This window comes from Leucoraja erinacea, chromosome 23 (assembly GCF_028641065.1).
Source record: "Leucoraja erinacea ecotype New England chromosome 23, Leri_hhj_1, whole genome shotgun sequence".
NCBI lineage: Eukaryota > Metazoa > Chordata > Chondrichthyes > Rajiformes > Rajidae > Leucoraja > Leucoraja erinaceus.
Window position 1 is genome coordinate 30,857,070 of NC_073399.1, and position 23,046 is coordinate 30,880,115.

At 41.6% G+C, this 23,046-nt stretch overlaps 1 protein-coding gene across 2 annotated transcripts in view; it reads right to left on the reverse strand.

The window, feature by feature from the left end:
* The window catches only part of LOC129708449 (alpha-1,6-mannosylglycoprotein 6-beta-N-acetylglucosaminyltransferase B-like), a 656,277-nt gene that overhangs the window by 110,838 nt on the left and 522,393 nt on the right, over positions 1-23,046 (reverse strand). For both annotated transcript variants that reach the window (XM_055654227.1, XM_055654226.1), the window contains exon 10: positions 10,774-10,907. In XM_055654227.1, the coding sequence (XP_055510202.1) occupies positions 10,774-10,907 (134 nt within the window). The remainder of the gene's footprint in view (positions 1-10,773; positions 10,908-23,046) is intronic.

The following is a 23,046-nucleotide window of genomic DNA, read 5'->3' on the forward strand; positions in this document are numbered from 1 at the left end:
ATAGAGTCTTGTCGGTGTATTGAAATGAGTTGCCATCCACAACTCTCTGCAATTTTGTGTTAGTTTACCCTTGCACCATTTTGGTACAGATGTCGTGGCTTCAAGGGTTTGTTCCAGTGCTGTACTGTTTAATGTATTACCCAAACAAATGGGCACCATGTGATCCAATTTCTATGCTTCTTCATGTCTTCATGTTTTTGCTCTACATCATCACCATCATCATCATCATTATCGTTGAAAACATCAACGGGAACGGTGCCTGACAATGCTATCAGCATGTTGAGTTATATTTAATTGAGTAGAAAGGAACTGCAGATGCTGGTTTACACTGAAGATAGGCACAGACTGCTGGAATAACGCAGCAGGTCAGGCAGCATCTCACGAGAAAAGGAATAGGTGATGTTTCAGGTCGAGACCCTTTAGAAGATCCTCAGTCAGACATAAAATAGTGGAGTGGTAGCCTGGTTTATTTTACATCACAAAATGTATGGATATTTCTTCATTAAATTCACATTTCAAATGATGCAAAGCTCCCTTGTGAAAAAATATAAAATGATAAAAATGCCAAACATTTCCTCACCAATGGATTGTCTTTGCTTAATTTACACACAATTGCATTCTTGTAACCTACCCGTTTTATAAACCCGTCTTTCTGCTGTCTGATGACCTTCATGCAACCGTTCAATCAAAATATGTAATTTTCTGTGTCTACCGTTTTGTATATTTCAATGATACATAAAGGTATTTTACAAGATGAAAGGACATAGAACAGTACAACACATGAACAGGTCCTTTGTCCACAATATCTACACTGACCATAATGCCAGTCTAAACTACTTCTATCTGCCTGCACAAGGTCCACGACTTAGTGGCGGTGTACACTTGATGGGCCTAATGGCCTAGAATTTATGAACATATCCTTCAGATTCAGATTCAGATTCAGATTCAATTTAATTGTCATTGTCAGTGTACAGTACAGAGACAACGAAATGCATTTAGCATCTCCCTTGAAGAGCGACATAGCAAACGATTTGAATTAAAAATAATAATAAGTGTCCGGGGGGGGGGGGGGGGGGTTGGTGGTTGGCAGTCAACGAGGTACGTTGTTGAGTAGAGTGACAGCCGCCGGAAAGATGCTGTTCCTCGACCTGCTGGTTCGGCAACGGAGAGACCTGTAGCGCCTCCCGGATGGTAGGAGGGTAAACAGTCCATGGTTGGGGTGAGAGCAGTCCTTGGCGATGCTGAGCGCCCTCCGCAGACAGCGCTTGCTTTGGACAGACTCAATGGAGGGGAGCGTGGAACCGGTGATGCGTTGGGCAATTTTCACCACCCTCTGCAATGCCTTCCGGTCGGAGACAGAGCAGTTGCCATACCATACTGTGATGCAGTTGGTAAGGATGCTCTCGATGGTGCAGCGGTAGAAGTTCACCAGGATCTGAGGAGACAGATGGACCTTCTTCAGTCTCCTCAGGAAGAAGAGACGCTGATGAGCCTTCTTGATCAGAGTAGAGGTATTGTGGGTCCAAGAGAGGTCATCGGAGATGTTGACTCCCAGGAACCTGAAGCTTCCATTCCCTACCTGTTCTAGTGTCTGCCTAAATGCTTCTTAATCATTGCCATGGTATCTGTTTCTACCATAGCCCCCGGTCGCTCCCATCTTCCGTGCAAAGAAAACTTGCCTCATAAACTTCTTCCCTGAATGTATTGAATTTTTCTTTGTTATATATTATCTATGTGAACTGTGTTTACTGGCCTGTTATGCTGCTGCAAGTAAGAATGTTATTGTTCCATTGTCACTACATATGATACTAAAACACTCCTTGACATATTTTTAACAATCTCCTCTTCCTGAACCTGACCCATATCCCTCCATTCTCAGCATATCTATGTGCCTATCTAAAAACCTATTTAATGTCATTATCTTATCTGCCTCCACCACCCATTCTTGACAGCGCGTTCCAGGCACCCACCATTCTCTGTGTAAAAATGTGCACTACAATCTCCCTTCAACTTTGTCCTTCTCACCTTAAAGCCAAGTCCATTCATCTTAAGCAACTCCACCCTGGGATCAAAGTTATCACTGTCTACCTTACTTACAGTATGCCTCTCATAATGTTATATACTTTTTATATATGTGGGAGGAAACTGGAACACCTGGGGGAAATCTGCACACCTGCATGGTCACAGGGAGAATGTGCAAACTCCACACAGGCAGTGCCCTAAGTTTAGTTTAGTTTAGTTTATTATTGTCAAGTATACCAAGGTACAGTGAAAGGTTTTTGTTTGCATGTTGTCCAGTGAAAGGAAAGACTACACATGAATACAGCCAAGCTGTGCACAGATACAGGATGATGGGTACTACATTTAGTACAAGATAAAGTCCTATAAATTCCAATTAACGACGGCTCAATGGTCTCCAGTGAGTTAGGTGGGAGGTCAGGACTGCATTCGAGCTGATGAGAGGACCGTTCAGTTGCCTGATAACTGCAAGGAAGAAACTCTCCTTGAATCTAGAGGTATTCCAACTGGAGGTTTTCAAACTTCTGCTTGTTGGGAGATGGGACCAGTGTTTCCACTTTGAAGGAAATTACCGGAAATTCCGGCTGCCTTTCGGTAATTTTAGGGAAATTGAATAATTTTGAGAAATTTCGGGAAATTTCCACATCCGGCCCGTGAACGGGTGTAAAGATAATACACACAGCACTGCCGGTTTGGAGCTCAAAAGTTTAAACAGAGTGCTGTCAGTTTAACGCGTGGGAATTTAAACAAAGAGCTGTTGGCTGCAGCGCTATATGTTCTAAATATAGCGCTACCGGCTACAGCACTATGGGTTTAAACATAGCGCTATGGCCACAGTGCTCTGGGTCACAGACTGTTGGGGAAAATGCTCGTATAACAATGAGTTATTTGGAATTCTCTTTCTTAGTGGAAGTTGAGCCCAAATATCATAGAGCGGAGCAAGATGGTCCACTCGGCGAAAAAGCCGTAGGTCATGGGTAATTTTTGGCGCCATCATTTGAACCAGCTTCGCAATTAGTATCTTTGCCTGCAAGTGCAGAGTACGCAGCGCCACGTTAGAAATGCCAGCGCTGCACATTAATGTTATTATATTAAGGCACATTAATGGGGGCCTCATTAGTCTGTAGCCGTGGTTACACGATTCGAGTCAGCTTGCACCATAGCAACAGCGTTCCTAGCTCAGTGTACTTACCGCTTAATCTCCGAGGAAGTAATTTCTCCCAAGTTTGGACCATGCATTTAATTAAATTAATTGTGCAAACTTTTTTGAATGTGTTTGCAGTGAAAAATGCAGGCGCTCTGTGAATTATAATCTAGAAATGATTGTCACAGTTATGATCTAGAAATTAGTGGCTCCATTTTTGTGAAATAACTTCAGGATCAATTTGATTATTGTTGCATCTTTCAACCACGTGTTTTAAAGTATTAGGTATAAATTATAATTTAAATGGGTGATATAACTATATAGGTTAGAAATTGTGATATCAATAGATTTGTTTTTCAATTTTGAACTCCTGCCGACACCTTATTTGATAAGTTGCTTCTTTGTTACTGTTTCTGATTTAACTCCATGCATTGTAGCCCAGAGATTAGCGCTAGTTTTACTGTAATTTTGGAAAACTTGGAATGTTACACAAACTTTCAGAAACATTTTGCTATTTAGTCAAAAAATATTAAAAAAAACAATTTCCACTTCCCATCCCGTACGATAAACTAAAAAGCAGTAACTTGCAGATTCCTGCAAATACATCAGAAGGAATAATCTCCCTTATTGGACCAAGAAGGATTTATTTGAAGCTGAAGAAGGGTCTTGACCTGAAATGTCAGCCATTCCTGCTCTCCAGAGATGCTGCCTGTCCGGCTGAGTTACTCCAGCTTTTTGTGTCTATCTTGGGATTCATTTTCATAGTCACTAAAATATCAGTAACAGCCATATGCTGCTTAAAATCCATCCATTGTCAGAGCCTGTGATTTCATGCCATTTATCCACAAAGTAGGTCACACTGTTACTCTAGATTATAACATGCAAAAATCAGAAGCAATCATTTCCATTTTAAATATCACAACGTGATCCACTGCCTAAAGTCTGGCTGCGTGGTTGTTAACATGAGATCGCCATCAGGTTAAATTGGTGTTTTGAGGTAGATTCCCGTGGGGTTGGTCCAAAAATTGCTCCATCAGTGTTACAAAATGTACACATTTGTCACAAAGTGAGGGTTTAGAAGGAAGAAGGAAGGAAGGAAGGAAGAAGAAAGGAAGGAAGGAAGGAAGGAAGGAAGGAAGGAAGGAAGGAAGGAAGGAAGGAAGGAAGGAAGGAAGGAAGGAAGGAAGGAAGGAAGGAAGGAAAGAAAGAAAGAAAGAAAGAAAGAAAGAAAGAAAGAAAAGAAAGAAAGAAAGAAAGAAAGAAAGAAAGAAAGAAAGAAAGAAAGAAAGAAAGAAAGAAAGAAAGAAAGAAAGAAAGAAAGAAAGAAAGAAAGAAAGAAAAAAAGAAAGAAAGAAAGAAAGAAAGAAAGAAAGAAGAAAAAAGAAAGAAAGAAAAGAAGAAACATATGTGTGTGTTATAGTTATACCATACATATACAGTGGCTTGCAAAAGTTTTCATACCCCTTTAACTTTTCCACATGTTGTCACGTTGCAACCACAAACGTAAATGTATTTTATTGGGATTTTATGTGATAGACCAACACAAAATGGTGCATAATTGTGAAGTGGAAGGAAAATGATACATGGTTTTCAAATTTTTTTACAAATAAAAAACGGAAAAGTGTGGCGTGCAAAGGTATTCAGCCCCTCTGAGTCAATACTTTGTAGAACCACCTTTCGCTGTAATTACAGCTGCAAGTCTTTTGGGGTATGTCTCTACCAGCTTTGCACATCTAGAGACTGAAATTTTTGCCCATTCTTCTTTGCAAAATAGCTCAAGCTCAGTCAGATTGGATGGAGAGCGTCTGTGAACAGCAATTTTCAAGTCTTGCCAGAGATTCTCAATTGGATTTAGGTCTGGACTTTGACTGCGCCATTCTAACACGTGAATATGCTTTGATCTAAACCATTCCATTGTAGCTCTGGCTGTATGTTTAGGGTCGTTGTCCTGCTGGAAGGTGAACCTCCGCCCCAGTCTCAAGTCTTTTGCAGACTCACAGGTTTTCTTCCAAGATTGCCCTGTATTTGGCTCCATCCATCTTCCCATCAACTCTGACCAGCTTCTCTATCCCTGCTGAAGAAAAGCATCCCCACAGCATGATGCTGCCACCACCATGTTTCACAGTGGGGATGGTCTCATCTGAACAGAGCACCTTCCTCCACATGTTTGCTGTGTCCCCCACATGGCTTGTGGCAAACTGCAAACGGGACTTCTTATGGCTTTTTTTCAACAATGGCTTTCTTCTTGCCACTCTTCCATAAAGGCCCGATTTGTGGAGTGCACGACTAATAGTTGTTCTGTGGACAGATTCTCCCACCTGAGCTGTGGATCTCTGCAGCTCCTCCAGAGTTACCATGGGCCTCGTGGCTTCTCTGATCAATGCTCTCCTTGCCCGGCCTGTCAGTTTAGGTGGACGGCCATGTCTTGGTAGGTTTGCAGTTGTGCCATACTCTTTCCATTTTCAGATGATGGATTGAACAGTGCTCCGTGAGATGTTCAAAGCTTGGGATATTTTTTTATAACCTAACCCTGCTTTAATCTTCTCCACAACTTTATCCCTGACCTGTCTGGTGTGTTCCTTGGGCTTCATGATGCTGTTTGTTCACCAATGTTCTCTAACAAACCTCTGAGGCCTTCACAGAACAGCTGTATTTATACTGAGATTAGATTACACACAAGTGGACTCTATTTACTAATTAGGTGACTTCTGAAGGCAATTGGTTGCACTGGATTTTATTTAGGGGTATCAGAGTAAAGGGGGCTGAATACTTTTGCACGCCACACTTTTCAGTTTTTTATTTGTAAAAAGAATTGAAAACCATGTATCATTTTCCTTCCACGTCACAATTATGCACCACTTTGTGTTGGTCTATCACATAAAATCCCAATAAAATACATTTACGTTTGTGGTTGTAACGTGACAAAATGTGGAAAAGTTCAAGGGGTATGAATACTTTTGCAAGCCACTGTATATCACACACACACACACACACACATATATGCATAATATATATAATGAACATATATGAACATGTGTGAGTAATGTATTTATGTACATCCATCACGTATATATATATATATATATTTGTGTGTATTATATATAACCATATAACCATATAACGATATAACAATTACAGCACGGAAACAGGCCATCTTGACCCTTCTAGTCCGTGCCGAACACATAATCTCCCCTAGTCCCATATACCTGCGCTCATATACCTACATATATATAATGAATATATGTATGTATAATAAATATTTATAAATATAATTGCCTTTATGGTTTACTAGACTAAGTGGGACCCATTGGGTCCCAGCATCACACGGGAGGGCTGGTCCCCCAATACAATATTCCAACTCTCCACCAATTCCAATATTGGTGGCCAGTGGGGGGGGGGTTCTGGAGTGCTGGTATCGGTGTTCTGGGCTGAAGGGGCTGATTTCCAGAGGGCTAGTATGGGCATTGTGGATTGAATGGATTCTTCACTGGAGGCTCAGTTGTGTTGTTCTGGCAGCTCACTCACTCACGGCTGGTGGGCTGGCAGTTGACTCATGGCTATTCCTTGAAATTCCATTTCAAGGAGGGTGCAAGGCCACCAAATTCAAGTGCAGTTTCATACCATTTCAAGCAAGGCCACTAAAGACAGCGAGTCATGACCTCTCCTTCCTCCATCTGGCAGAGATTGAACCACGCCACAATTCTGCGTTTTATAGTCCCTCCACCTCTCCCACCAGAAGGGGTGTGGCCTTCATGGCGTGATTGACAGGAGAGAGAATCTCAACATTGTTTAAACACTAATAACTCTTTTATTTTTCATTGATGGGAAAATCCCTCAGCACCTGATGAGTGGAGGGGGACTGTGAGTAAGATGGCCAAAAATCACAGCCGTACGTGGTAGCATTTTTTCTAAAATCAATATAAAGCGCAAACAGGAAGTGGTCAAGTTTAGACTTTTAATTATATAGAAGGCAATGCAAGTTTAATTAGGCAAGGCAAATTTAATTAGGCAAGGCAACTTTAATTAGGCAAGGCAACTTTAATTAGACAAGGCAACTTTAATTGGACAAGGCAACTTTAATTGGGCAAGGCAACTTTAATTGGGCAAGGCAACTTTAATTGGGCAAGGCAACTTTAATTAAGCAAGGCAACTTTAATTAAGCAACACAGCTTTAGCATTTCCAAACCAAAGGCAACACAGCTTTAGCATTTCCAAACCAAAGGCAACACAGCTTTAGCATTTACAAACCAAAAGCAACACAGCTTTAGCATTTCCAAACTATAGTTTCAAACGACATTGAGGGCACTGCAAGTCAGTGAAACCACTCACAGTTTAGTAGACATGTGTTCAGTGTATTCACAGCTCAGACTGAGAGACTTGACCCTCCCGATCCCCCATCTTGCAGAGACTGACTGAGGCGCTCAAAACCTCCTGGTTTAATAGCCCCTCCGGAAGGGACGTGGCCTTCCGGAGAGAGAATCTCAACATTTTTTAAACACTAATAACTCTTTTATTTTTCATTGATGGGAAAAATCCTCTTGTCCTGCAAAGCGGGGTAGGACTCTGAGTAAGATGGCCAAAAATCAATATACAGAACAACAGGAAGTGGTCAAGATCAGACTTTTAGTAATATAGATGTACATCATGAGAAATAAGATGAAGAGAAATAAAGCATTGCTTTAAATCAAAGTTGCTTCTGATCCATCATGCTTCTCACACAAACACACATTCATATTTATATCTATCTATACATAACTAAAACTCTGATCTTATTATCTTCTGGTTTGGCGGTCATTCTACTTGCGCAAAGGCGGTGCACGATAGCGCTACAATTTTTCTCCAGCTTACTCACCATTCTCCTATGCTGCGATTGCACCAAGTTTTGTTCCGATCGGTGGAAGCTGGTAAAAGTTATCGAGGTTAAAACATTTAATAAAATGCGCATGCCTCTCCTGCCATTCAGCGCCGCACAGATTGGTCCCATCTACTGTCACTTCGCGGGACGGCCCGCCCATTCCTGCCCCATCGCGTCTTTACTGCAGCTGCGGGAGGCTCTGGATGGCTGGTGGAGGTCTCCAACCGGACAACATTTTCAGAGGGAGAGACCGGAAACAGCCCGACACGGACCCAACCTGACCCGACCCGACCCGACCCGTCCCGACCTAACCTAGCCCAGCCCAGCCCAGCCCAGCCCAGCTCAGCCAGTCCGGAGTTGGAGATGTCGCCAAATGGAAAGCAGAGTCTCTGATCCCGGTGGAGGAGAATAACCAATGACACAACCAGCGACCAGCGACCAGTGCCCGCTGTGAATCTCCATCGCACCCCCAACCCCTTCCCCTCTGGTCTCCCCCCCGCTAGCTCCTGCCCCCCCCTCCCCATGATACCGCAATCTCTCCCATGGCTCTTCCCCCCCGTCTTTTCTCCGAGTTCTCTCCCCCCCTGCCCCCACACCCCCCCTCCCCCCACAACTCCCTCATCCACACCCCCCACAACGCCCCTCATCACAATGCCCCCCACAACCCCCGCCCACACACCCTCCCCCCCAACCACCTCCCCCCACAACTCCCCCTCCCCCACACAACCCCCTTTCCCCTCAGAACCTCCCACAACCCCCCCCCCCCCCCCCCCCCCCCCACAAGGGAGGGAGGGAGGAGGGAGGGAGAGTGGGAGGGAGAGGGAGCAGAGACTGAGAGATGAGAGCAAGTTGAAAAAAAGAAGTCAACGAAAGCTGTTGGAGGCAGCAAAAGCTGCCTTGCATAACACTGCACAAGCAAGTAACAGAAGCAGGCAGATACGGTGCAGACATAGACCTGTTTTGCCTCGTTCTTCTTTGTGTGTTAAACGTGTGCCCGCGAAAAAAACACAACAACAAATAGCACATAGGAAGCATTTCGAAAATTTCAGGAAATTTGTGATTCTACTTAAGGACAATTTTTTTTGAGGTGTGGAAGCACTGAGAGGGAGATCTGATACTTTCAATCTTAACATGTAGATTCAAATTTAAGCACGAGTTGTAATTTGTGAAGTGATTTACTGAGAGGTCATAGAAAGAAAATCAAATAAAAAAGCATGACTGTATGTTTAGGATGGCTGGGAATGATGGAAGAGCAGTGGTGCTGTCATATGTTAGTGAAAGTCCCAATTTATAAAATGAAGTGCACAGCGTGACCCATTACATGGGCAGTTATACTAGAATATTGCAGACGTTTGTAAAATATATCAGAGATATATGGGCTTGATAGTGTTTAGTAATTAGGTGATTTAACCACTTGGTTCATATAATAGGATTTATTGATGGAACATCTGATTGCAATGAAGGAAAGCAGTAAAGTGGGATAATGGCTGGAGAGGACTGTTTCTGCATTAGGTAGTGACAATTAAGTTACAGTTTCACCAAGTAGCATAATTCAACAAATTTTACTTTAAAACGGAGACACAAGGAACTGCAGATGCAGGTTTACAAAAATCTTGTAATCAAATCAGCTTTGTGTACCTTGTGCAAAGAAATGTGCTACACAGCAGACTTATTTATGACTATGTTCAATAAATGTAGTAATCAGTTGTAGACAACAGTCTCTTAGTATTTGTCTAGTTTAGTTTAGGTTGGAGCTACTGCATGGAAACAGGCCTTTCGGCCCACTGAGTCCACACTGACTATTGATTACACGTTCACACCAGTGTGCTATTCCACTTCCCATCCAGTCCTTACATACTGAGGGCAATTTACAGAGGGCCAATTAACTGATAAAGCTGCATGTCTTTGGGTTGTGGGAGGAAACTGGAGCCCCTGGAGGAAAACCACAGGGAGAACATGCAAACTTCACACCAACAGCACCCAGTCAGGATCGAACCTGGGTCTCTGGCAGTTAGTTAGTTGCTTTACCAGCTGTGCCAATGTGCCGATTTCATAAGCTGGGCCAAGTATTTGGTTTTGTTAATACATAAATGACTTTGCCTTGTCCTTGTTTACTAAAAGATAACGTCGACAGTATATGAATGTATAAATGATTCATTAAATGTTTTTAAACTTGATACAGCAACTGATAACAAAACAACTTCAGAACAAAAGACAAAGTGCTGGAGGAATTGAACAGGTCAAGCAACATTTTGGAGGGATTGGACTGACAACATTTTGGGTGGGGACACTTCTTCAGATTGGAGTGGGGGGGAGATAGCTGGAAAAGAGAGATGGAGGCGGAACAAAACCTTGCAAGTGATAGGTAAATTTAAAATGAAAGAGAAAGTAAATTTAGAAAAGATTCTAATTGAATCGCTGCATAACGGCAGGAGTTCTATTGGTCAGTCACAGTAATCACAGTGTAACTGTACACTATGGGTATTATCTGTACACTGCGGTTGTACACTGTACACAGGTCGATCATCATACTGATCTGTGCTAATACCTCTTGCATTATATTCCCTTTATCATGCATCTGTACACTGTGGACGGCTCGATTGTAATCATGTATAGTCTTTCCGCTGGTGGATAGCACGCAACAAAAGCTTTTCACCGTGCCTTGGTACACGTGACAATAAACTAAACTCAAGAACACAAGACTCAACTCAAGAGTCGAATTTTTTTTCGAGGCATTAATCTAGTAACTACTTACGAAACATGGTCATATATTGTTTTGGGTTCAGATTCCAGTGGCCCCAGTTTGTTCGATAACCGCGGAGGTTTGCATAATCGTCAAAGTTGTAAGCCGGCTCCGTGCCAAAAGTGTCGATCACTCTAATCCGGCACCTGAAAATCAAACAAAAGTATGAAAATCCTATTGCCATACGGATATAGATACACAGATACCGCATGGAAACATGCCTTTCGGCCCACCGAGTCCACGCTGACCACCAATCACCCGTTCACACTAGTATTATGTTATCCCAATTTCCCTGCCACTCCAAACACATTGGGGTCAATTTACAGAGGGCCAGATAGCCTCTATTGTAGGCAGCATTCTGGTAAATCCCTTCTGCACCTTCTCCGAAGCATTCACACCCTTCCTGTAATAGGGTGAACAGATGAGCACACAATACTCCAAATGTGGCTTAACCAAAGTACAGTAAAGCTGCATAAAGCTGCATAAAGCTCCTATAAAGTCTAGCAATAATCTTCCTTCATGGTTATACATCGGCAGAAGATTGATTAACTCAAATTTCTTTCATTTCACAGATTCTCTTGATTGAATCAGTGTGTATGGAATGCCACATGTACAATTAATGAAATTTGTAAAAATCAAGATACAGATCTGGATGTCCTCTCATGTTGCACGATAACATCACCTGCAAAATCAACATCATTGTCATATATCATTGATCCAGCTTAATTTAGTTTAGTTTACGTGGGAGGATAGCAGAGCACCTGGAGAAAACCCACCCGGTCACATGGAGAACATGCAAACTCCACACAGATAGCACCTGAAGTCGTGATTGATCCTGGGTCTCTGGTGCTCCACAGTACCACCTATCCAGGGGCCCTTCCTGCAAATTCTGCACTTGTCACTCAGTTCTATCCGATTTAAACAAGAACCTCAAACAATGCATTAGCCATTAAATAGCTGAGGTGCAGATGTGAACTCACTAAACTTTCCACGGAATATAAAGAATTGCTGTTTACTTATTATTGAAGCAAAAATGACAGTACCTGGTGCCCAGAGAATCTGATAATTCAACTGCAAAATGACTTACTGTTCTCACTCATTGTTCAATCATGTAAATAAAGAGAGGATAAATCTACTGAGCATAGTAACATTTCCTTTTATGCCTGATTGATCTTGAATCCTCTACTTTCTTGCAGACTGCTGTGGAAATAATTGCTTCAAGATTAGAAGTGCGGCAGCAGTCCAGTAGCTTCTTTGACTTTTTGCAATGGTCACTCCTGAAAAAAATACACCTGTCGGACTGTAAGAAGTTTTAAGAGATAAGTTCATGTTATAGGAGCAGAATTAGTCCAATCGGACCATCAAGTCTACTCCACCATTCAATCATGACTGATATATCTTTCCCTCTCAATCCCATTCTACTGCTTTCTCCCCATAACCCCAGACCTCCGTACTAATCAAGTAGTTGTCAATATCATCTTAAGAATACCCAATGACTTAGCCTCCACAGTCGTTTGTGGCAATGAATTCCACAGATTCACCACCCTCTGACTAAAGAAATTTCCCCGCATCTCCTTTCTAAAGGTATACCATTTTATTGAGGCTATGGCCTCTGGTCCGAGACTCTCCTAGTGAACAGCAATGCAGTTAAGCAATGCCTAGCAGGCAGGAAATTTCTATTTGGCATTTTTCTGCATGACTACCCATTTAGAGAAGAAGTTAGTTAGTTAGTTAAGAAGTTAGTTAGTTAGTTAGTTAGTTAGTTAGTTAGTTAGTTAGTTAGTTAGTTAGTTAGTTAGTTAGTTAGTTAGTTAGTTAGTTAGTTAGTTAGTTAGTTAGTTAGTTAGTTAGTTACCTTTTGGTTAAGTGTAGACAGAGACAGTAAAATGCTTGTTCTGCATGCCATCCAGTTAAATAATTGTCTACATGAGTACAACAAATCCTCTTCTGGAACAAGACGCAGAGAGTCGCCACGTTCCGGCAACACCTTGCAGATTTTTAGTCTTCACCATCTTCAGCTTGACAGGTAAATATGGAGCTGGTTGAGCAGCTGCCTCACAGCACCTGAGACCCAGTTCAATCCTGACCTCAGGTGCTGTCTGTGGGGTGTTTGCATGTTCTCCCTGTGACCGCACGGGTTTCCTCTGAGTGCTCTAGTTTCCTCACCAGTATAGTGAAAGGCCAGAATTGAGTGGAACTGGAGAGGAACTAGTGAGAGAGTCTAGAAGCAGATGCCATAGCCTCAGGATAAAAGGGTGACCTTTAGGAAAGAGACGAGCAGGAATTTCTTCAGTCAGATGGTGGTGAATCTATAAAATTCATTGCCACAGAGGCTGTGGAGGCCGTCAATGGATATTTTTAAGGCACAGATTGATAGTATTCATCAGTGCGATGGCAGAATTGAGAGACCAGAACTGCATTGATAAAGGTACTGACAATGAAACAATGAAAGTTACAGCAGTCATTGGTTTCAATGATCAAAACACAAAGTGGTGGAGGAATTCTGTGGGCAGCGCATCGGTGCAGCAGTGGAGTTACTGCCTTACAGTACCGGAAACTCAGGTTCGATCCTGACTACGGATGATGTCTGTACAGAGTTTGTATGCTCTCCCTGTGACCACATGGGTTTTCTTCAGGTGCTCCGGTTTCCACCCACACTCCAAAGATGTACAGGTTTGTAGGTTTATTGGTTGTTCAAATAGGAGACTGCAAGGTGACTTGGATAGGCTGGGTGAGTGGGCAAATGCATGGCAGATGCAGTATAATGTGGATAAATGTGAGGTTATCCACTTTGGTGGCAAAAACAGGAAAGTAGACTATTTTCTGAATGGTGGCTGATTAGGAAAAGGGGAGATGCAACGAGACCTGGGTGTCATGGTACACCAGTCATTGAAAGTAGGCATGGAGGCGCAGCAGGCAGCGAAGAAAGCGAATGGTATGTTAGCATTCATAGCAAAAAGGATTTGAGTATAAGAGCAGGGAGGTTCTACTGCAGTTGTACAGGGTCTTGGTGAGACCACACCTGGAGTATTGCGTACAGTTTTAGTCTCCTAATCTGAGGAAAGACATTCTTGCCATAGAGGGAGTACAGAGAAGGTTCACCAGACTGATTCCTGGGATGGCAGGACTTTGATATGAAGAAAGACTGGATAGACTCGACTTGTACTCGCTAGAATTTAGAAGATTGAGGGGGGATCTTATAGAAACTTACAAAATTCTTAAGGGGTTGGACAGGCTAGATGCAGGAAGATTGTTCCCGATTTTGGGGAAGGGGTCACAGTTTAAGGATAAGGGGGAAGTCTTTTAGGACCGAGATGAGAAAAACATTTTTCACACAGAGAGTGGTGAACCTCTGGAATTCTCTGCCACAGAAGGTAGTTGAGGCCAGTTCATTGGCTATATTTAAGAGGGTTAGATGTGGCCCTTGTGGCTAAAGTGATCAGGAGGTATGGAGAGAAGGCAGGTACAGGATACTGAGTTGGATGATCAGCCATGATCATATTGAATGACGGTGCAGGCTCAAAGGGCCGAATGGCCTACTCCTGCACCTATTTTCGATGTTTCTATGTTCCTAGTTTGTAGGATAGTGCTAGTGTACTGGGTGATCGCTGTTTGGTGCAGACTTCGCTGTCCAAAGGGCCTGTTTCCGCACTGTATCTCTAAAGTCTAAACTCAGCGGGTCATGGAGGGAATGGAGAGACGATGTTTCAGGTCAGGACCCTTCGTCAGACAATGTGCCTGGATTGATCCAGACTGGTCCAGGAAACATCCACAATCGTGCAATATTGCATTGGGAAGATCGCAGATGGTCTCTGGACCAGACACCCAGAAATCATTTCCTGAAATAGAGCTAAAGAAGAATACACACATCCTTGGGATAGCCATCCTTCCAATGGTGTATTTTTTTTCCCAGAATAGGAAGAATCACGAACTAGAGGGTAGAAACAAGGAACTGTAGATGTTGGTTTACACAAAAAAATACACAAAGTGCTGGCGTAACTAAGCAGGCTAGGCAGTCTGAAGAAGAGTCGCAACCCCAAACTATTTTCTCCTGAGACGTGCCTGACCTGCTGAGTTACTCCAGCACTTTGTGTCTTTTCAAGAACTAGAGGGAATGTGTTTCAGCTGCATTTGAAAATATTTCCTATTGCAATACTAGTGGGTACAACAAGTCTACCAACAGTTTTAGAAGCACTGGAAAGTGGGCGAAGTTTGCAGAATAACAACAATTAAAATATATTTGGACAGGTACATGGATAGGAAAGGTTTAGAGGGATATTCCATTTGTCTGCGTTTGACTGATATCTATGTATTTGTATTACCAGGTCGACATATGGAATATACTGATCCTTAATATAAAGTGCTTGATAGTTCACAAAGGCGTCTGTCCAGTCTCTAACACAATGCTTGAGATTTGTACTGGAGGACTACTTGACAAATGATTAGGTGCAAGAGAAAAATGTTCCATTCGCCAGTACTTTTGTCCTTCGAAATAAAGAACAGTGAAGGAATTGGAAAGGAAAAACAAAAAACAGAGAGATTTGCAAGGGATTGTGTTTTAACGGTGCAGACAAAAATCAAACCATGAGATTGCAGACTGTGATGAATGATCCTTCTTTTACTGGGACGGCAGGAATTACTTTAGCTTATTTAGCAGTCAGCAATGAAAACCGCCTTTAAAAAAAGAATGTAGTCGCCAACAAACATTGGCAGGTGTCTATTTTACAAATGCATTTATTCAAAATATGCCTGTGATCGATCTTTCAGTGATGTAATGTCAATGAATTAGTATAAGCAGCTGATAAGTAGAAGATATATTTTATTCCTTCCACATTGACTCTTTTCATGAATATATTCTATGGACTCCATAGGCACAGTTTATCAGCAAAGTTACAGAGTCACTGGAATAATAGTTAGCTAACATCGCATCCATCAGCTCACCAGAAGCAGATGGGTTTTGATGGAACACAAATAAAGAAAACCTACTTGCTTCATTAGATTATCAGTGATAAAATGGCGGTAATGTTAAATAATTTTTCAGAGATACAGCATGGAAACAGGTCTTTCGCCCCACCGATTCCACGCCGACCAGCGATCACTCCGTACACTAGCACTATCCTACACACAAGGAGCAATTTACAATTTAAAGAAGCCAATTAACCGACAATCCTGTACGTCTTTGGAATGTGGCAGGAAACTGGAGCACCCGGAGAAAACTCACGGGAAGAACCTGCACCCTCCATACAGACAACAGCCGTAGTCAGGACCAAACCCGAGTCTCTGGCGGTGTAAAACCCTGTCACACGGTGCGAGTCCACCCACGAGTGATCCCGAGTTTAAAACAAATCAAACTCGTGGTAATCACGTAGAATTAACGTAGCGGGAACGTCGGAACTCGTAACGCTAACGGCAGGTACTCGGGAAACTTGTTAACTCGTGAAAATCTTTCAACATGATGAAAGATTTCCACGAGTCAAATTTACTCTTGAAGTAAAAATTTTAAACTTTTAAACTCGTTGTAAGAACGTAGTAGCCCGTGAGTTTACCGTAGTGACTCGTGAGTCTACCGTGGGCACTCTTTAACTCAGCGGGACAGGCAGCATCTCTGGAGAGAAGGAATAGGTGACGGGATGATGTTGCCAAAATTCTCGACTGTGAACCCCGGGAAGACGTTTCCAAAAGTCCTCGACAGTGAACCCCATGGGCAATCACTACCAAAGTGTCTGACCACACAGTCAGTACACCTCTCTTACACTTGTCTCCCGTACTAAGTCACCCAAACCACTCCCCCCACTTCCCCCCCCCTCCCTCCTCCTCCCCCCCCCACCATTCCCACCCAACTCCAGTCCCGTCCCGACCCCCTGGGAAACTGAAGGGAGCGACAATCAACTGCCACGGATACAAATAATGTCATACACAAGAAAGGGCAGATGCTGGTTGACAAAATGTGAACACACAGTGCTGGAGTAACACAAAGACGCAGCAGAACTGTGGAAATGTCATCCCGTCGCCCATTCCTTCTCTCCAGAGATGCTGCCTGTCCCCGCTGAGTTCCCACGGTAGATTCACGAGTCGCTACGGTAAACTCACGGGCTGCTACGTTCTTACAACGAGTTTAAAAGTTTAACATTTTTACTTCAAGAGTAAATTTAACTTGTGGAAATCTTTCATCATTTTGAAAGATTTTCACCTGTTAACACGTTTCCCGAGTACCTGCCGTTAGCGTTACGAGTTCCGACGTTCCCGCTACGTTAATTCTACGTGATTACCACGAGTTTGATTTGTTTTAAACCCTGGATCACTCGTGGATGAACTCGCACTGTGAGACAGGGGTTTTAGGCAGCAACTCTGCCACTGTGCCCCCCTATTTGAATTAGTTTGAATTTGTATTTGAAACAGTTGAAATTAAGGAACAGCAAATAATTTTAAAAAATGACACGCGCACATTTTCTAATGAATATCAAAAATTTTCAACAAACATGGAAAAATAATCAGCATTTAGTGAATATATCTTTCATTTATTCTCAAATAATTGTCCTCTCAATTCTTAAAATCTAAAAATGACATGTTTTGTTTTATGTCATAAAGCACTGAAACAGGCCCTTTGGCCCAATTCATCTATGTCAACCAGGATAATCTAGGTTTGTCCATGTTTGGCCCATATCCCTCTAAACCTTTCCTATCCATGTATCCATGTACCTGCCCAAGTGTATCGTAAGTGTTGTCTTGCACCTGTGTCAACTATTTCCTCTGGCAGCATGTTCCAGATACCCACTACCCTCTGTGAAAATGATACCTCTCAAGTATCTATTAAATCTTGCTCATCCCACCTTAAACCTGTTACCTCTAGTTCTTGATTCCCCAACCTTGGGTAAAATACATTGTGTCTTCACCCCATCTCTAAGGCCTTCATGATCTTACACACCTTTATAATATCACTCCTCAGCCTCTTGCATTCCAAGGAATAAAGTTCTAGGCTGCCCAATCTCTCCCATCAGCCCAGGCCCTCCAATCCTGGCAACATCCTCGTAAGTCTTCTCTGCACTCCCTTCACACTAATGGCATATTTTTCTATATTATACATTTGTTTCACTCATAAGTTACGTCAAAACTGTGCCTAAAAAGAGTTTGTTTCTCTGTGACATGCAAAAATATTATTATTGCTGACTCCCTCTTTGTGGTCTCCAGCTGGAAGAATACCGTTCATTATTGTGCATCGATGGACTGACCACTTAACCCCATTCATGATCTGAAGAATGAAACTGACCCCGAAACATCATCATTCTATGTCCTTCAGAGATGCTGCCTGACCCGCTGAATTACAGCAGCACTTTGCATTCAATGCAAGATTCCACAATCTGCAGTTCCTTGTACCTCCTGTTACTTTACTTTAGAGATACAACATGGACACAGGCCCTTCAGCCTATTGAGTCCGTGCTGACCAGTGATCATCTTATACACGAGCACTATCCTACACATTAGAGACAATTTACAATTGACAGAAGCCAATTGACCCCCATAAAATGTGTGAGAGGAAACTGGGGCACCTGGAGAAAACCCACGTGGTCACAGGGAGAATGTACAAACTGTACAGACAACGCCAGTAGTCAAGATTGAACCCAGGAATTCCAAGCACTCTGCATCAAGTCCAATAGAATGGGATCTCCTTAAATTATGCACATTACCACTGTTCACCAACAAATCTCTGTGTCTCGAGGCTGAAGGCTCGAGGATAACAAGCAGCAAATTACCAATAGAATCGAAAAAAACAAGCAAAGTTTACTGACTGTAAGGGCAAATGCATCATTTTCTTCTGTACATCATTCAATTTTCTTGTGTACATCTTGTTGCAGTAAACATTATTCCCTTTATCCTCTATCTGCACATGCTTGAATGTAATCATGCATAATCTTTCCGTTGACTGGATTGCATGCAACAAAGAAGCTATTCACTGTACGCATGACAATAAACTAAACTAAAATATGCGAGTTTTCACCCCAGCTGCACAGCATTCTGATTTAATTCTCCAATTGGAGTCATAGAGTGATACAGTACGGAAACATGCCCTGTAATAATAAATTACGGACACAACCTGCACTGAATCAAACTGGCACATTTCTTGCAATATTGTGATTCCAGCTCATATTTACCAGCGGAGAATCCAATTTCTCCTTGTGGATGTATTCTCATTAATCTATCTATTATGGTTGCTTCTCCGAATGCAAAATCCATCATCTCTGAGCACGACAGCTGGAGAATATGATACTCTTTCAATCAATGAGCAATAGATTATTAAAATGAACTTTTTCACTAAACATCATCCAGTCGGATAAAATGGTGGTTAAAATACAGGTTTTGCTGAATTAAAAAATAAACAAAAACTGCTGTCACATTAAGTTCAAGTTCAAGTGAGTTTATTGTCATGTGTCCCCGTATAGGACAATGAAATTCTTGCTTTGCTTCAGCACACAGAACATAGTAGGCATTTACTACAAAACAGATAAGTGTGTCCATATACCATAATATAAATATATACACACATGAATAAATAAACTGATAAAGTGCAAATAACAGATAATGGGTTATTAATAATCAGAGTTTTGTCCGAGCCAGGTTTAATAGCCTGATGGCTGTTCATATCTTCAATTCATATAGTTTGGCTAAATAGTGCATTGTTAATAAATGGAAACAAGGGTGTCCTAAAATGACTGATATTTGATAGTGCTCAAAGTGTTTCAAGTAACAACAGTGTTCTTCCATTTTCATCACCATTTTATACGTGATAGAAAGAATCCCTAAACTTGAGTTAGAACAAAAGATGTTTCTAGTTTTACAATTTTTAGGCATGTAATTCAAGATATGAATTAGTTTATTTGATGAAACGTTATTTATATTTCGATAAACACTTTTTCCAGAAGGGGTTGTCAGTCAGACCGAGGTTGAATTTAATACATCTCTATGATTTCATGTATTAACTATTAATCTGTTTCCCACCTTGCTTCTTAGTTTTCATCTGGAAGGTAATAATGGGATTACAATGTACAACTACATAAAAAGGCACCTATTGCAACATTAATATTGTGAATATTGTGCAAATCTAAATATAGAACAGACTCAATTGTATTTAAATTTCATGTCTATTGTTTTTCTCAGGGCTGTGTAATTTCAAGCATAAAGTGCTGGAGTAACTCTAAAGGTCAGGCAGCATCTGTGGAAGGTCTGAAGAAGAGTCCCAACCCAAAATGTCATCTGGTTTGAAAAGACTTAACAGGAACCTGGAGGGCAGCTTTTTCGCTCAGGGTTTATGGAACGAGCTGCTAGAGGAGGCAGTTGAGGCAGGTGCTATAACAACATCTGAAAGACATTTGGACAGGTACATGGATAGGAAAGGTTTAAAGAGATATGGTCCAAACGCGGGCAAATGGAACTAGCTTAGATGGGGCATTGTGGTGAGCTTGGACGAGTGGACTGAAGAGCCTGTTTCTGCGCAGAATGACCTAATGATTCTACAAATGTCCATTCCTTCCACAGATGTTACCTGACCTAGCTCAATATTCCAGCATTGGCAGTTCCTTGTGTTTACACCTTAGCATTTAGCTCTCTTCTATTTACAGTGTGAATAACATGCCAATACTAATGTAACATGAATGAACAAGTGAACAATGGAGACACAAGGAACTGCAGATGCAGGAACCTTGACAACATACAAAGTGCTGGAGGAACTCAGTGGGTCAGGCAGCATCAGTGCAAGCAATTGACAGACAATGTTTCAGGTTGGAATCCTTCTTCAGACTCAAGAGTTCAAGAGTAAACAATTATGGCTTAAAAAAAAAACAGAAATAAGAATGTCTTTTAACAGAAACAGTAATGAATCAAACACTGCATTCTCTTAGGTACGCAAATATGCTGGAGAAACTCAGCGGGTGCAGCAGCATCTATGGAGCGAAGGAGATAGGCAACGTTTCGGCCCGAAACGTTGCCTATCTCCTTCGCTCCATAGATGCTCCTGCTCACGCTGAGTTTCTCCAGCATTTTTGTGTACCTTCGATTTTCCAGCATCTGCAGTTCCTTCCTGCAGTTCACTTTCATTGTGGCTTAGGAAAAGAGACAGCTTTTACTAACAGGGATGAAGGTTCCCAAGAGCATCCCATTTTCCCCAAGGGAAAATAACATGTAGTTAAAAATTAGCTGACTGGAAGGAAAATATTATATATATATAACATTTTCCTTCCAGTCAGCTAATTTTAAAATATCCATGATGAAGGAGGAATGAGTTGTTGAATCCAAAATAGTTTATATATATATATATAATATATATATATATATATATATATATATATATATATATAATTACTGTTTCTAACTATTTTGGTTTCAACAACTCATTCCTCCTTCATCATGAATATATTTTTGAAGGATTACTTTGCCACTTTTTATTTCACGCAGGTGATTGCAGAGGACAAATTCCCCTGCTAAATTGTGCAGTGGGATTTGACCAATCACTGTAAGACTGGACTTTAAAATGTTTGCTGTTTTCTGAAGTAAAATCAATTTAAAAATAAATTAGGCAGCACCAGCTCTTAGAGGTAATAAAATAATTCTACTGAAATTTATCACTGCACCGACTGGCAATCTGAAAGTAGCTTCAATCAGTCAAGGTAAAGGTTATAGGAATTGATTACTACGGTGATAAAACTCGCGGTTTCAAAAATTTATCAGTGCTACAATTCAAGATCCCCAAAAATAAAAATATCATTTTTAGTTTGCTGTCAAAACTTTCATGCAGTGTTGCTTTCCAATAAATGTGGAGTCAGCTTAATGTGCCTTTCGAAAGATCTTTAACTACAGAATTTTTCAAATCTTGCTTTGGCAGATTTGGAGAGAAACTTTATGTTTGAGAAAAGTAGAAGCCTGGAGATTGATTTTGACTTTAGCTGCTGCAGTGATATTGGGTGAGCAGAATGACAGTGCTGTTCGTCTACAAGAGATTGTGATCAGCTCAGCCCACTTTGATGGTTGGCATTTCCAACCTCTCACATGTGACAAGATGCACAAACCTGTCTTCATCGATGTGTCGGTGGTGGAGAGAGTCAACAACTTCACGTTACTGGGCGTGCACATCTCTGAAGATCTGACATGGGTTAATGACAGCGCATTGATGCAATCATTAAGAAAGCCAATCAACGTCTTTAGTTCCTGAGAAGATCCAGGAGATTTGGTATGTCTACAAATACTCTCTTGAACCTTTGCAGAGATCCAGTGGAGAGTGTATGATTGGTTCCATCATGGCCTGGCAGTTCAAATGCCCAGGAAGGAAGATGATTTCAAAGGTGGTGGACACTTCCCAGTCCATCACGGATACTGACCTCCAACCATAGAAGGAATCTATAGGAGGCGCTGCCTCAAAAAGGCAGTCAGCATCAATAAGGACCCACACCACCTTGACCAAACTCTCATTTCACTCCTCCCATCGGGAAGAAGGTATAAGAGTCTGAAAACCATGACCCCCAGGTTCAGGAACAGCTTCTTCCCAACAACCATCAGGTTCTTAAACACTACAAATACCAACTAAACTACGCACTGTCTTTGTTGCACTGGGGACGTGTTTATTTTTTAACTCATATTTTTTTTAATGACATGAATATTTTTGTTAATTATGTCACTGTAAGTACTGTGTTTACAGACCTGTTTACTGCTGCAAGTAAGAATTTCATTGTTCCATTTTCAGACCTTATGAAAATTAAACACTCTTGACTCTACCTGCCAATACATTTCCCAATGTAAACATCTAACTACGTCATTATTTTGAGTCATTTTGTTGCCCTTAAAAAAGACCACAAATGGAGAAACTAAAATTAATTTAACATTAACAAATAACAACTAATTATAGAATACATTTAAATTTTGATAAGGAGTTTATTTTGCTTTCGTGTCAATCCATTTCTCTTAAATGCCAAAATACATTGGGTAAAGAACAGCTCCCAGCAGTGTGTAACATGTAAAGTAAGGTAAATATATAAAATGATGTGAGGCATAGATAGGGTAATCAGTAAGTACTGTTTTCCCAGACTGGAAATTTCAAAGACTAGGGGGAATAGGTTTAAGATGAGAGGGGCAAAGTTTAAAGATGTGCAAGGCAAATTAATTTATTTACAAAGATGGTGGCAGGTGCTTCTAATGTGCTGCCAGGGGTGGTGGTGGAGGCAGATACGATAGTGGCATTTAAGAGGCTTTGGTATAGGCACATGGATATGGATATGCAGGATATGGATATGCAGGATAGGT